This window comes from Arvicanthis niloticus, chromosome X, assembly GCF_011762505.2.
Source record: "Arvicanthis niloticus isolate mArvNil1 chromosome X, mArvNil1.pat.X, whole genome shotgun sequence".
Classification (NCBI taxonomy): domain Eukaryota; kingdom Metazoa; phylum Chordata; class Mammalia; order Rodentia; family Muridae; genus Arvicanthis; species Arvicanthis niloticus.
The window spans coordinates 88,379,774-88,395,777 of record NC_047679.1 but is presented as its reverse complement, the minus strand read 5'-3'; the positions used below and the strand labels follow the sequence as shown (position 1 = coordinate 88,395,777).

Below are 16,004 nucleotides of genomic sequence, written 5' to 3'. Positions count from 1 at the left end.
CACCAAATTTGCCCTGGGTCTCTTCTAAATAAGATACTGTCTTCAGACCACAGGTGGGAGAGAGTGAGAAAATGTGTGAGAGGACTAGAAAGGAAATAGTCCTTGCCTAACAGGGGTAGGATGTGAACTTGAGGTCTCAACTGCCATAATCCAGCTAGAGCTAATGGAAGACATCTGAAGTCTTGCTTGGGTGCGCTCCAGGGCAGGTTCTGCCTTAGGGGAGGCAGGCGGCTGCTGTATCTGGGCCAAAGCCAGGCCTGCAGGGCTGGTGGCTAGAACTTGGAAAGAATTCTCTTCCGCAGCTCAGGGTCCAGGCTTGGCCCCAGCATGCAGCCTTGCCAACCTCTGCTGCCTGGGGCCTAGCGCATTCCGAGCCCCCACCATCTCCGCCCCTCCTCTGGGCTCGCCCCATCCCTTGTCCCCTTCTCCTCCCCCTACCAGCTGTCCCCTTTCCCCTAAGTGGCCAGACAGTCTGAGACTGGAAAGAGGCGGCGGCGGGCTGGAGGGGGCGTGGTGGGGAAGGGGAGGAGGAGCAGGGGTGAGGGGATAAGGAAGCCCCGGCCCGCGCCCCTAGTCATTGCGCGCCTGCCAGGGACCTGGGTGCCACCTCGCTGTCGAAGTCTCCGCACCCTGCCTGCCCTGCTTGCTCCCCTTGCTTGCTTGCTTCCCCTCGTCCAGGGGGAAAGGTCAACGGCGTCCTGGAGCCTCCGTGCCACTCTCCAACAGCCATGAACTGCAGCGAGAGCCAACGGCTGCAAACCCTCTTGAACCGCTTGCTGCTGGAGCTGCACCATCGTGGCAACGCCAGCGGCCTAGGCGTCGGACCCGGCCCGAGCATGGGCATGGGGATCGTCCCTGACCCTTTCGTGGGCCGCGAGGCGACCAGCGCCAAGGGTAACGATGCTTATCTCTACATCCTACTCATCATGATCTTCTATGCCTGCCTAGCAGGAGGCCTCATCCTGGCCTACACCCGCTCCCGCAAGCTCGTCGAGGCCAAGGACGAACCACCCCTGGCCCGTGTCGCCGAGCAGGAATGGGTCCCCGCCGCCGTCGCATCTGCTGACCCGGAGAATGGCCAGGGCTTGCTGGCTGAGGGCGGCCACCAGCTTGCATCAGGGGCGCTGCCTGCGCTGGCCCAGGGCGCTGAGCGGGTCTAGATCAGCTGCCCTCCTCATTTTGCTTGTCTCTGGGCCTGGCTCCCGCGCTTTTACTGCCCTTCTAGAGCTTGCTTTACCCGAGGCCCAGAAGATGATAAGAGGTCCGAATCTTTCAAGGCAAGGCCCTGGAAAGAGAAGCAGCGCCTTATCACACCCAATCACTTTCTCTCTCCCTTTCTTCCACGCCGGCACCCCTACCCCGCACATCCAACTGAATGAAATTGCCTCTGCTCTCTTGTCTTCAGCCAGCCCCAATACCATGCTCCGGCCTTCTGGGAACAGAATCCAGCACGTCCAACACTTGGCATCGAATTGAAGCAACGAAGTCTATCAGAACTCCGGGGCCGTTTAACTGGCAGCTGCTCCAGGGGCTGCCAAGGACTGCTCACTCTGCGCTAATGGGGTTAGCCATCACTGCCAGGCCGGCTGCAGCAGCTCCGGCTTTCTGTTGCCTTGGGGACAGAGACAAAGAGCATGAAGAGACCTCAGACATCTTTTCCTCCTCTTTCCTTCAGCAGGCTATTAGGGAGACGCTATTGTGGCATAGAATGGACTGAAGGAGAGGGAAGGCTCAATGGGAAAGGAAGATCTATGTTTCCAGGGGTATGGTGTTCTTGTTTCCTCGTCCCCCTATTTGTTATCCCAAAGGTCTGAGTATTAGTGATTTGGACATCTGGCTTGGATAATCATTACTAGTTGCTTAGCCTTAATGATCCCAAATGCTTCTCTTATATTGGTTCATTTTATTACTGCAATGTATGCTTCATCTACCATGAGGCTCAGTCATCCCCAGTTCTGTAACCCTGGGGAATCTTACAGGCAGGTAATAAAGTTTGTTAAACAGTAACTCAAGACTCTTTTCTCAAGCCCAGCCTTGAAACCCACTACTGGATAGACAGGGAACTGTTGATTTTTTTGTTTGGAGATGATGTTTAGGAATTGGGTGGTTGTGATTTCTATATTGATTATAGGCCAAATATGATAGCTGTGAGGGTGTGGTGGGGGCAAGGAAAGGACATATCCAGGATCCCAGCTACTGAGGGTGTTGAGGCAGGGAGATCATTTGAACCCATGAGTTCAAGGTCTGCCTGGGCAACACAGTGAAGATGTTTCTGTGTCTGACTTTATTTTTTGTAAATGTGTCTCCGAAGTTATAACTGCTTTATCACCTCTTCCTTTTTTCTTAATTCTTCATCACTTTTAAAAATGACAATGCTAATTTTAAAAAAGCCTTCAAGACATGGAAGAAGTTGGAGGGAGGGGGTTCTGCAGGTATGGTATATATATATATAACATTAATGTAATTTAAAAAAATAAAGGTCTCTGAGTCCCATAAATACTAGCTGTAATCAAAGTGAATTTCTAGAGCTGTCTTTATAATGAGATGAGATTTACACAATGTAAAATTGTAACACAGAAGTCGAAGACCGGGTTTCATTGTACAGTTGAAGCATCCCCTGAACTTACTATGTAGCTCAGACTGGCTTTGAACATCTCCTCCTCCTGTACCATTACCCCTGGCTCTAGAAGTGAGTACATCCTGACTCATTTTCCTTCCTTCCAGGTTATCAGAAACTTGCTTAGGGCTGAAATACTTATAATGATGGTTTGAACTTCATCAATTATACAGGAATTTGCTTCGTTAAAGTCAGCCAATTTGCTTCAGTACAGCTGATTTCTCAGTAATAGCATGGTGAAAACATGGGTCAGTAACATGCATTGATAGTCCAGAAGACTCATTCAAGCCACTGCCCTTGACCTTCCAGCTCATCTGGTGTTTTATGGGCTCTATTAATAAGTTAAACGAACTTACTTTCATTCCCAGGCTTCATTCCTTGAAGCTGTGCTGGCATTGCCTCATTGGCTCCTCTCCAGTTCCAGGCCTAAGGTTACCTCCTCCTCTTGAAGGTGGGGGCTGAGAACTGGGCAGGCGTCCAGGACAACGATGGGAAGATAGAGGATGCTGGGAGAGTCACTCGGGCCGTGTAGGGAGTACTGAGAAGGCTATAGAAAAACGGTAGAGATACACAGCCATACTGAAGGACATGGGATATAGTCCCCAGCGCTATGTGTTAACTGCAGTCGTTTCATTTATTTCTCTGGCATAACTGGGCAAAAGGGGTTGTTTTGATAATGAAATGTAATGGATTCTTTAGGTACTGAAACTTGGGAAGTGTATTTGTAGCCATTAGCAATATCTGTAAATACATATTGCTAAAAGTAAAAGAAATAAACAAGACAGGGTTGGAACAATAGCCACCAACAAGCGTTATAATGCTAGTAGTGGAAAACAGAATCATATCAGGTCAGTCCTGGTTTTAGATAATTTTTTAAAACCTTTTTTACAACTTAGGTGCCCTTCAAGAATTCCTACACACAATAGCTATACAGAAGGCTCCTTTCTAGAAAAGTGAACTGGCTGGAGGGTGAGTAACAGGCTTTACTGTCCAGTGGGTTTTGTCAAATGCTTTTATAATTGAGAGTTTGACTCAGTTAATGAAGTTTCCCACAAGTTTGGATGCCCAGAGATCTACTAACCAACAGAGTGGCCATTGCATTGAAGTGATCATGTCACAGTCAACAAAACACAGACCAGGGAAAAGCTAGACGGCAGGCAGGCGTGGACCTCCAGTCTTGGTAACAGCCTCAACTAGCAGGAGGGGAGTCTTTAAGTTTGGAAGGTTTAGACTTGCCCATAAGTGATTTCAAAGGTGGTAAACTTTAAAAAAAAAAAAAAAAAACCTCACAAAAACAAACAAACAAAAACCAAACCAAAACCCAAGTGACCAATTTTCACCCCACATAATCACACAGCTCCCCTTTCTACTCAGGTTCAGATCTTTGCTCTATAACAATAAAGAAGCAGAAAAGGCTTTTTTTTTTTTTTTTTTTTTTTTTTTTTTTTTTTTTTTATGTTCTCAAGGCTCTCAACAGAGGAGTCTTAGGCAATGTTTTGAGTTACAGTATGCCAAACTGCTCATGACCAGGAAAGAAATGAGCAGAAGCTTTTCTTCCATTAGAAGCAAACTTCCGTGTAGTACATTTGAGTTTTTTTTTTTTTAAACAGGGATATAAATGGAGCCTTTCATTTGTTTCTAGTTACCATCTTCTTTTTGATTTGCAGTTGCTTTTAAAACTTGTGATCTGCACACTATTAGAATCCACAAAGAGGGAAGGGCTTGGGCTGCTTTCCAAACGGTCTTGCCTGGTGGATGAAGCAAATGTACTGTGATATCCTGGAGAGAGGCAGAGGACCAGGAGCCCCAAGAACTGGAGTCTAGCCATGGTCTTGCCAATTACCCAGTATTCTTTATCAGAGTGAGTTGCTTAGCCTCCCTGGGCTTATGTCCCCATGCTTTGGCAAATTTGAGGAAGTAGTGAAGTCATGGATGGGGAATAGTTAGGAGAAATACAGCAGCCAATCATGTGTAAGTGTTCACTTTATGCTTTCTTCATATTCATACTTCTCTAGGAAGATAAACAGGGAAGGAAGACAAAGGGAAGGAAAGATTCTCCACTCTGTAGAATACCTAGCTCTTGGTAGGAGTTGAATAATAGTAACTATGTTGCACACATCCCTTTCAACTGACTTGCCATAGCTCTCTCATGACTTTAGAGCCACAAGCCACAAGCCATCTCCTGGCTCCAGTAGCCTCATTCCTGTCTGTATAAAATGTTAGTTCTACACACCTCAGTGATAACTATCTTCCCCCTTTCCCTCTGCATGCATTGGCCCCTTCTTCTATCAACCCTTTGAGTAAAACTCTTCAAGTGAATGGTCTATCCTCGGCTTATTCCCTGCCAGTCTTAGCTCAGTTCATTGCAATAGGGCTTTTTAAAAAAATCTCCACCACACTAAAGAAACTGGTGTATCACACCATTAACAACTCATTTGTTGCCTAGGCTATTGCCTGCTGGTCTTTGTTTTTTTTTTTTTTTTTTTTTTTTTTTTTTGTGTGTGTGTGTGTGTGACTACTTAGTAGCATTTAAAGGAATTGTTTGGTTCTTCCTGGCGTTGCCCTCCTGATTTCCACAATACCCCCAGTTCTCTGGTAGGTCTCTTTGTTCATCACCTCTTTTCTTCTAAGTCTCTTTTCTTGATTCATTGACTGCTCAGTGGCTTCATTTTGTAAATCTCAACACAATAGTGCCGTCACCTAGGAATACCATGTTTCCAATGATGACTCCCTAATTCAAAATTTATCCCTGAAATTCTTACTCTGAATTCCATATTAACATCTATCTACTTGACAACTTTCTGTGGCTGTTGTAGCCTATCTCAACCTTAACACATCCAATTTATTTACTTTTAAAAGAATTATTTATTAAGTTTTTTATTTAATGTATATGAGTATACTGTAGCTGTCTTCAGACACACCAGAAGAAGGTATCGGATCCCATTACAGATGATTGTGAGCCACCATGTGGTTTCTGAGAATTGAACTCAGGACCTCTGGAAGAGCAGTCAGTGCTCTTAACTGCTGAGCCATCTCTCCAGCCCTCAATTTATTTTTTTTTTAAATTCCTTCCATAATATCCTATTGCATTTGAGAAAATAAAAGCAACTAATAACACCTGGGACCTGCTCTGATATTTACATTTAAGTCTCACACTAGCTAAAAGTTAGACTGGTGTTCACTAACAGTCCATGTTATTATTCTTCTGTAAGGCATAATTTCATAGAACACTGATATTAGGCAGTCTAGGAGTAACACACATTGCTGTGACCTTGATGAAGCAAAACCAACCAAGATGGCTTTGTAATGTTAGATAAGCATATTCAAAACCATGGGTGCTGTGAAACTAAGAAATACTTGCTCTTCCAGTTTATCAGAATGATTGCTACTTCTCTAAAAGCGACAGTTTCTCTAGCTTCCCAGTTTTAAATAGGATCTCTAATTAGAATCACTCTCACTTTCTGATAGTATACAGTTTTGTAAAAGATCCTGCCATCCTCTCTCTAGTTGCTTCTATCACAGCAGGAGTCATACTGAATCTGTTCTGTCCTTTACCTTCCCACATTCAACCTAACAGGCAGACCCATTGAATTTTACCTCTACAGGGTTTCTACACATGACCACTTCTAATGAGCTCTACTTCGAGGAGCTCAGTTTTTACTTCCATCATTTTTCTTCAACTACTAAAACACTACCTACCTGGTACCAGAATAGGAAACCTAAAAACATACTATCCCCTGTCTCTACTCAAGGCCTTTTTTGTATTATCCACACAATTAGAATATAAGTTATAATTGCCCCTTGGGGGTGATTGCAAAGCCCTGCTTGATTTAACCCATTCCATCTTCTCCAAACATCATCTTCAGACACAACACTTCTTCTACACAGTTTTACTTTCCGTGGTTTCAGATACCTGTGCTCTGAAATTTTTCAATGGGAAATTTTTACAAAGAAACAACTTGTAAGTGCAAAATACTTAGTCGGTCATTCTGAGTAGTATAATGAAATTTTGTGCAGTTGCACACAGACCCATCAGGATGTTATTCATTCCTTTGATCACACTTCATATGTTATCTGTCCATACACTGCTTAGCAGTTAGCTCAGTTGTCAGATTGGTTATAAGATCCTGTATTTATCACAATGTGGATCTGGAGAATGGCTAGGCCTTGCTGGCTGAGGGTGGACCACCAGCTTCCTCTCTATGCAATAAGGACCCAGGGCACAAGAATAGTAGTGATGCTGGCCATTTGAATATGCTAAAGATAAATTGTAAGCCAAAAGTGAAAATTTTCGACTTATTAATTTTTTCCCTTTCTTCCTTTCTTTTAAATAAAGAAATACTAGGGGTTAGTAAGATCTATGTTAAAAATAGATCTTCAATTATGAAGTTGTGTATAAGGAAGTAGAAATACATGCTGGTTTTATTGCCATGCCTCAGACAGCAAAAGTTACAGCCACTGTCTATGGTAAGTCCTGTATACCTATACTCATAGACAAAGGTTACTGTCGGCTTTAGTCAGAGAAGCTTCTTTCTGCAGTAAAAGGTGAAGAAAGCAGAGGCCTGTGGCTGGAGGAACTGAGAATGGCAGAAGCGTGAGTGCTCATGCCCTAAACAGGGCATTTATACCACTCCCTTCTAAGGCATAAAGGACATGGTGGAAGACAGTACAGAAAGAATCTAACAACAAATTATGAAAAACAGAAGCTATGAATTTCAAAGTGAGCAATGAGGGGTATACGGAAGAGTTTGGAAAGGTGGGAGGAAGGGGGTAAATGAAGTAACGATAATCTCAATGAATATACGAGTTGTGGAATGCTGCCTTCTAGATACAACAAAGCCATTGCAGTCACAACCCCACTGTAGCAATGGTTATCTGCAGTATGGCTTGTAATAGATACGGATTCAGGAGCGGTTCATGGCCATAATCCTCTTTGTAGTACTATAGGATATTGATGCGTTCTGGGGGAGGAGGAGTCATTGTCTTTAGCTGTATACCCACTGGTAAACACAACATGGACACACAGATGACCGTGCTTAAACTCAGTGGGTCACAAAACATGGATATGAGAAAGGGACTTGTGGAGGGAGGGGGGAGGTGGATGAGAGACGTTGGGGGAGAGTAATCAGAAAGCATTATATACACGCATGGGATTGTTAACGAGCAAATGCAATTAATAAAAAATGTAAAATAAAAGATGGAAAAGGAGATCTGGCATGTTATATGCCTGTAGTTCTAGCCAGTTAGCAAGCTGAGGCAGAAGCATCAACTTCATCCCAGCCTGTGAGCAGTATAGTGAAACCTTTCTCCAAAGGAAAGCGTGAAGGTGTAAAGGGTACTAAGTGTGTGTGTGTGTGTGTGTGTTGTAAAGGGCACTAAATGTGTCTGTGTGTGTGTTGTAAAGGGCACTAAGTGTGTGTGTGTGTGTGTGTGTGTGTGTGTGTGTGTGTGTGTGCCTGTATAGCTAGAGGATAAGGACTAGATTCTGTTTTGGTTTCTGGAAACCACTGAGTGTATTAGAACGTATTTCTCACAGCAAATGGCCACTCTACTCTTGTCTTTCTGCCTCACATTCATCTTGTTGCTGGGCTCTGAAGATATAAAGCATTCTTTCTGCCTCAAAGCCTTTGCATGTTTGGCTTCCTCTGCCGAGAACATCCTTCCAGTACACCTTTCCATGGCTGCTCCCCTGTTGTCATTCGAGTCTCAGCTCAGATATCTCTTCTTTGACCAGCTTATCTATGCTGTCCCTTCTGTCCCCATGTCATTCATCATCCTGTGTCCCTATATATTCACTTTACAGCAGACATCGCTGTCTTAAATCACTGTTTATTTACTTATTACTCTGTTGATAGTGCCACCGAGGCAAGCTGCAATCTTCATGAGGAATATGTAAGGTAATTTTTTGCTTTTGTATAACTCTTTGGTATAAAATTGATGCTAGAAAGTGCACACACAGTTTCAAATCCTCTGATGCGACCCATTCTTACCTATGTGTGGAATAATCACCAAAAATCCAAAACTATAAAAGTATCCATTATCCTCACTGGTTTTCTTTCTTCCTCCTGTGTACCACTCTCCTTCTAGCCAGACAGCCATAATCCACTTTCTGTTGCTATGGGTTAACTCGCATTTCCTCCAACAAGTATAATCATTCTGCACATATTTCTTTCTCTCAGTATGCTGATTTGGGGATTCATCTACATGTTGCATGTCTCAGCAGTTCATTTTTTTCTTATTGCTGAATAATTGCAGGGATGTGACACAGCATGCTTATCCAATCACTTGTTAAGGGATTTCTGAATTATTTCCAGTTTTTCACAATCATAACTAGGTTTTTATGTGATGGATATTTGTGTGAGAGCTGTGTGTGGAGACCCATGCAGACTGCAGACATTTTGTGTGTCTGCTTCTTTGTGTCATCCCTCAAGCCCTGCACTCAAAAACATAAATGTGTAGTAACTAAATGTCTTAAGGAATAAATCAGCTTTTCCAGCCCAGGTCTATGGAAAGTTTCATTAGTAATGTGCCCACCCGAGGACCCTGCAGGATCCTACCTTTTCTCCCAGCCACCCCTACTGTCTAATCTGCAGCCCCGAGTGAATCCTTGGAGGTGCCTCTTTCCACTGTTGGCTCATCAGAGAAATACTCCTCACTGGGTTCTCTGCCAATGCTGCTCTTTACCCTAAGCTGGCCCCTCTGGCTGTTCAGCAATCCGTTCATTCCTCGCTTGCTGACTCCCTATCACATTCCCTACAGCAGCTGCTCCTAACTTCCTGCCCTCTCCTCAAGCCCCCAACCCCAGTCCTCCCCCTCATTCTCAGGAGGTGACTTCATCTCCTTCATCATTGGGAAGGTTGAGGCCAACTGACAGGCGCTCCTTTGGCTTGCATCTGAGCTGTCTCTATACAGCTCTCTCTAATGCTTCCTGCTTGCTAGAAGAAGTGCCTCTTCACCTTCTCAAGGTCAAATTTTTCCATTGGTATACTCTAATGATATAAAAAAAACAATAACAAAAAGGAAAATATAAAAAAACCTCTTTGCTAAGCACTGTGCACTAAACTAAGTGTGGAGAAAACAACTCTGACCTGTATTGAAAACTTTGCCAAAACACATTATTATTATTAATTGCATATGCTAAAAGACTCTTTTTTTGCTTGTTTGCTTGCTTTCTTGAGATAATGTCTATGTAGGCTGGCTGTCATGGAACTCGATATGTAACACAGGCTGGCTTCAAACTGATAGTCTTTTGCCCCTGCTCCCAGAATGCTGGGACTAAAACCATACACCACCATACTCGGTCTAAGACTTACTGTTTTTCAACAATGTTGCAAATGCATAAATAAAGTTGGTCTTCCATATCTGTTGGCTCCAAATCATAACTAGAGAGAGAGGTACATGGGAGGAAGAAAGGAAACCTGTGAGGATGATGGCTAATTTTATAGTTTTGGATATTTGGTGATTATTTTGTAGATTCAACAAATCAAGGGTCAAATGTAACTCAGAAAACACATCTTTATTGAATATATGGGGATTTTTTTCTTTCTTTCTTTCTCTCTCTCTCTTTCTTTCCTCTCTCTCCTTTTCTTTCTTTTTCTTTTCTTTTTTTTTAAACATAGGATCTCACTATACCGCCTGGACTGGACTTAAACCTTTGGGCTCATGCAATTCTCTTATCTCAAGGTCCTGAGTAGCTGGGACTGTAGGTACAGAACACTATACTTGACTCCTGCCATTTTGTTTATGTAAGATATGTCAGCAACTGCATATTTTGGTACTTCAGGCTCCTGAAACTTTTATGTTAAGGATGCAGACATTGGTGTAGGCTCAAGCTGCAGGCTCAAGCTGTATTGATCACTTCCTTTCTTTGTCCGTGTGTCTGTTAAGCTGCCACCTCCTGAGAGAGCATTAGGCACTTCTCATCAGTTATTTAACCTGCCAATAAGTTGAATAGTCATATATGTCTTTTAATAGATAAGGAGGCTGAGGATCAGAGAGGCCTTATAACTTCAGGTCAACAAAATTGTAAGTAGTGTGGAAATAAGACTTGAGGTGAGGTATAATCTAGGGTATCCTCTCTCCATGCTTCTTCCTTGTAACTCGGGGGCTTATCATAATCTCACTCTCCACTCTGTGGCAAATTGTCATCCTTGAATAAAATGTGAAGGATGTTTGTTTGTTTGTTTTTTTTAAAGTAAAGTAAGAGGGAAAGGAGACAAACTAGAGGAAGCCATAAAGGATTTTCCCAGACTAAAGAGTTTGAGTCCCAAACTTTAATAAGCACACCATGGAATGTTTGTTAAAAGGACAAACTCTCAAGCCTAAATTCCCTCAGACCTTTGTGTGTGTGTGTGTGTGTGTGTGTGTGTGAACATGTGTGTGTGCTTGTAGGCAATGGAACTCAGACAAGCCCTGTATTAAGGAGATACATCAGCAGTCCTATATAGAAATTTTTGAGACCTCAAAGAGGTATGAGATGACCTGTTGGAGCACAACTGGAATACAGGAGAAACTCAGGGATTGTGACCTGGACTATATGATAGTTAAACCTTGTATAAAACCATTTCTTAGACACTAGCTCAAGTGCTCTACAGACATAGTCTCAATGAGTTTTCATAGTATTCATAAGTAAACTGGGGTACAGAAAAACTCATCAAATGCACTAGCACGTGACAGGGCTGGGAGGCTGGAATTCAGGCAGACTAGCTGTATATACAGAGATCATAGCTATCATTTACAATGCCTTGGATAACCAATTTGTTATCTATCTTGGACAGTGGAAATAAGGTGGAAGGCAGAGAGCTTCAGGGAGCATCTAAATCTGCTAGAGGGAGAAAGGTACCAGCGGAATCCATTGATGGAAAGAGGGGAGGCTGGGAGGCAGCATGTCTGGACCAAGAAACATGAAAATTTGCTGAGGCCAAAGGTGAGTTTCAAGAAATAGAGAGCATCTGCACCCGGGAATGTGTTGCAACAGAATGCTGGTCATTGTCAGTGGAAAATTTGTGGTTTGTGGAGAAGAGAGTAAGCCAGAGGGAATGAGTTAATGAGAAAGCTGGTAGAAGAAGCTGATTATGATTTAACTCTGAAATGTTCTCCCACACGCCCATGCTTTGAATCCTTGCTCTTCAGCAAGTTGGCATTATTTTCGGGAGGCTGTGAAATCTTTAAGGGGTGGGGCCAAGGATGTGAGACTTTTAAAATTATACCCAGCCCCTCTGCTTTCTTTTCACTGTTTCTTGGTCTACCACCATAAGAATCGTCTCTACTTCATGCTTTTCTCACCACGGACTGAGCTGCTCCCTCCTATGGCAAAGTGAATATCTCTGAAAACCCGAGCCAAAATAAGAGTTTCCTTTATTATGTTGTTTCTGTCAGACATTGTGGTCAAAGTGCCTGATACAAAAATAACAGGTAAAAAACAAAAGTAAGACAGTATTGCGTGTTGCAAACAAGATGAAGGCAATTGATTATTGATTGACCTGTCTTTGATAGCAATTAGCCAAAGCCTTTTGACTCATGCAGACAGGTCAGACCTCCTCCTCTTACTTGTTCTGTAACTTTGGATGACTCAATGTTTTGTTATGTTTTCTTGTTGTTTGCTGTTTTGTTTTTTAGATGGGGGAGGGGGAGACTCATTCAGTAGGCCAGGCTACCCTGGAGCTCACAATGTAGCCCATACTGGCCTCAAACAAGCTAGGTTGGTATCAAACTCAGAGAAATTCTCATGAAACCCTAACTACTTGGATTACAGGCACAAGCCAACAAATCTGGCTTTGGTTCACTTTTCACTGTGTAATCCAAATAGACCTTGAAGTTCTAACCCTCCTGCCTCAGCCTCCCAAGTACTAAGATTACAGGCATGTGTCACCATTCCTGGCCTGTGATTTAACTTCTTGAAGTTTCAATTTCCACAGTTTTACAGTGAAATTATATGTATAATACCCTGAGAAAGCTGGTACATGATGAGCCACTGTTAGTAGTTGCTTAATAAATGGCAAGGAAGATGCCCTTGAGAGTCAATAAATTCTTGAACTCACTCTATGTAATCTTTGAGATCAGTCATGACAAATTGGAGTTACCAACTTCTCTCAGTGATGAGTAGTACTCTTGGGATTACCTAAGTGGAGTCATGTAAGCTTCAATTAAAGCAGCTTAAAAGAGACGAAGTTCAACATGTTACTCCTCCATATCGTGAATCTGCATAAACTCTACCTGTGGGTGACTAAGTAGTGTATCAGTGGTTCCCTTTGAAGGAGAAATAGCCTATCATGGGCACTTCTTTTTGCACATCTAAGGAAACAGCAGCAGCAGCAGCAGCAGCAGCAACAACAACAACAACAAATGCTTAGTTTTGGAGCCTTTGATGTTGGAGTACAATGCTCACTGGCAAGACAGAAATTTCCCATTTCCTTCTTCTTCTTTCTCTATCCCCATGTGGTGGTTAGTGGTTTTTTTTTGTTGTTGTTTTGGGTTTTTTTGTCACTTTGACACTAGCTAGGTTTATTTGGGGTGAAAGAAGTTCCATTGAGAAAATGCCACCAGCAGACTAGTTTGTGGGCAAGCCTTTTTTTTGGGGGGGGGGGGCATTTCCGCATATTCTGCAAGCATTATATTTATACTTTGGCGAAAACGAAAACAAGCGAAGGTTTAAAGAAATAATTCCTGGCTTTCTCCCTTGCACCCTGCATTTTCAACAAGAGACCGGCCTATTCTGAGCAGAGATAGGGAGCAGACAATGGCCAAAACAAAGCAAAAAACAACCTTAAGCATTGGAAAACTGCTGGCTGCCTTGTGCGCGCCATAGGGCCTCACGAGCAGGTCCCTGGTCTTGCTATCTCTTTGCTGTTCCCTCTCTGTGCTTTAGGCATTTCTTCCCACCTCAGATTCTACATGAATTGGGACTGGAAGAAGAGGCTTTGCTCTCCAAGGGAAGGTGTTGCCCCAGGGCATGAGGGGGAGGGGTTGTATATAGGGGCAGGAAGGCTGACCCACAGCTGGCTGGTGGAAAATGAGCAAACAGCCGGAAACACTCCCAGGCAGGATAGAATTTTAGATCCGGAGTTGGTGGGGGCAGGAAAAAGAGATGGGGAGGGCCAGAGATGGTGGAAAGTGAAGGAATGTGGGAGCCTCTGGGGATATTAAAGAGACACACCTGGTCTAGAGCTCGGCACAAAACTGACACATTAATTAATGTCCTAGTGATAAATAGGATTTTTTGGACATATCAAGTTTCCCTGAGCAACACTCTTTCATGTCATCGTCTTTAATAGCTCAACACTCTGTGGGAGGAATCATTATTATTGTCTTCATTTTACAAATAAGATATTGAATTCTACCAAGGTCAAGGCCTTGGTCCTGGGTCTCAGTGAACAAATGGCAGACAACGACCTGAATCTACAGCTTGTGTATTCCTCTTCTCAATATAGTGAGTCAGGCATGACAGAGAAAGGGGCCCAGTTTCATAACTTAAATCACAAGCTCCATACAAGCTCTGCTTTCTCAGGGTCAAGCCTATAGCTTTGGCTATTAATAATAATACCTCACCCACATCTCCAGAGTGTGAGGAATGGGGTGTGGCCAAGAGATGCTTCCACCACTAGGCTTTAAGGGCAAAAGAACTGTGAGAGGTGGAACCAGTACAAGATGACTGGTCCATGTCTTGTTCCCTGCTCCCCTTTCCCTTTCAAGCGATTGTATAGCTTTACCCACTGCTCCGGATTCTCACCCTCTTGTAACAAGGGGCACTTACTATATCTGCCTTTAATGGTTCAAGTGATGGGTAGTGCATTTAATGCTTCTGCAGGGTCATCTACCATCAGATGGACCTCCTCAGTAACTCTGGACTGGCTGCCTCCCTTTTCTTTCTTTTCTGATCATGCCTCAGCTGCTGTCGTTGACATATAAATCAATTTAGAAATGTAAATAGAAAGATTTGTCTCAGGAATTGTTCCGTGAGGTTCTGCTTTTTTCCCACGTTACCGGAGCAGCCACAGGGCCAGGCTGCTGCTGACAGCTGGTTTCAGCCATTCAGGGATTAGCAGCTGCCATACTGCAAGGCTGCAGCTGGCCTCCAGCACCAGGTTCCAGGAGCTGCTCACACCTATCCTTTGCCTGCTGCTGTTTCTCCTGTGTGACCCCCTCCCTCTCTCCTTTGCCTGTCTATCTTTTTGTAGTCTTTCAGGCTTGTTCTCTTGTCTCTGAAATTTACTGCTAGGGTAATCTTAAAACTGCTTCTTGCTTCCTTTCAATCAATACAACAATATCTACAGGAAAAAAAGTGTTCCCTTCCTACATGATCTCTCAGATACAGCCAATGGTCACGGTTTGGGGTTTGTTGACTGTTCTCGTGACTAAGGCTAAACGGAACTCATAGAAATACATTAGCTTGCACCTGAGCATTTGAACGAGGCTGAACAATCCAAACCAAGATTATGTCACCTTTGCTGAAGTTGGCTATCTGATGTCTTAAGAAATCACAGGAAGGGGAGGGAGAGGGAGCTAGAGGGGAAAGGAGATGACAGAGCAAAGAGGAAGAAATCTATCTATAGTACGGTGTATCCATGACAACCTTTAAATTCGAAAATGTCTCATTTACTTAGAAGAATTTTATTAGAATTGTTTCATGTATATGGTGTTTTGCCTGCATCTATGTCTGTGTGCTATGTATGTGTGTATCTGAGGAGGCCAGAGAGGATGTCAGGTCCTCAGAGACTGGAGTTAGAGATGGTTTTATGCCACCATTTCAGTGCAAGGAATCAAATCTTCTGCAAGAGCAGCTGGCGCTGTATAACCAGGAGACTGTGTCTCCAGCGACCTCATGTATTTACTGAGATCTGGATTTCCACATCTGACAGACTGCTTACAACGTTTGCCATATTTTAAGGTTGTTGAATTTTTCACAGAAAAATTAAATTAAAAAAAAATTTTACAGGGCTATTCTGTTTTCTTTCATTTGAAACATTGAAATTTTCCCTCAATGAAACAATTTTAGTGTGTGTGTGAGTGTGTGTGTGTGTGTGTGAGAGAGAGAGAGACAGAGAGACAGAGAGAGAGAGACAGAGAGACAGAGAGAGACAGAGAGACAGAGAGAGACAGAGAGAGACAGAGAGAGAGACAGAGAACAGGTGCATATGCGCATGTGTGTGTTTGAGTGTTTTCGCTCACATATGTGTATGTGGAAGATTTCTGTTTCAGTCATATTCCATCTTTTTCTCTAAATCTAACACATTTTTGGCTAGTCTGGCTGACTAATGAGACCCACTCACTCCCAGATCCATAAGGGCAGCTTGTATCTGACCTCCATCCCCAGCTATGGTTACAGAAGCACACCACACCACCAGGTTATTACAGAGGTACTGTCAATCTAAATTCAGGGCTTCATGCT

At 43.4% G+C, this 16,004-nt stretch overlaps 1 protein-coding gene across 1 annotated transcript; it reads left to right on the top strand.

Annotated features, from left to right (window-relative positions):
• The first annotated feature begins 225 nt into the window (after positions 1 to 225).
• Kcne5 (potassium voltage-gated channel subfamily E regulatory subunit 5) lies at positions 226 to 2,395 on the top strand. The gene has a single exon (XM_034485577.2). The coding sequence runs from the start codon at positions 729 to 731 to the stop codon at positions 1,158 to 1,160; it is 432 nt and encodes a 143-aa protein (XP_034341468.1). The 5' UTR covers positions 226 to 728; the 3' UTR covers positions 1,161 to 2,395.
• Positions 2,396 to 16,004: the final 13,609 nt, after the last annotated feature.

Bases quoted from the DNA above. Each gene is read 5' to 3' on its own strand.
- Kcne5 (XM_034485577.2), top strand. From the start codon at position 729: ATGAACTGCAGCGAGAGCCAACGGCTGCAAACCCTCTTGAACCGCTTG.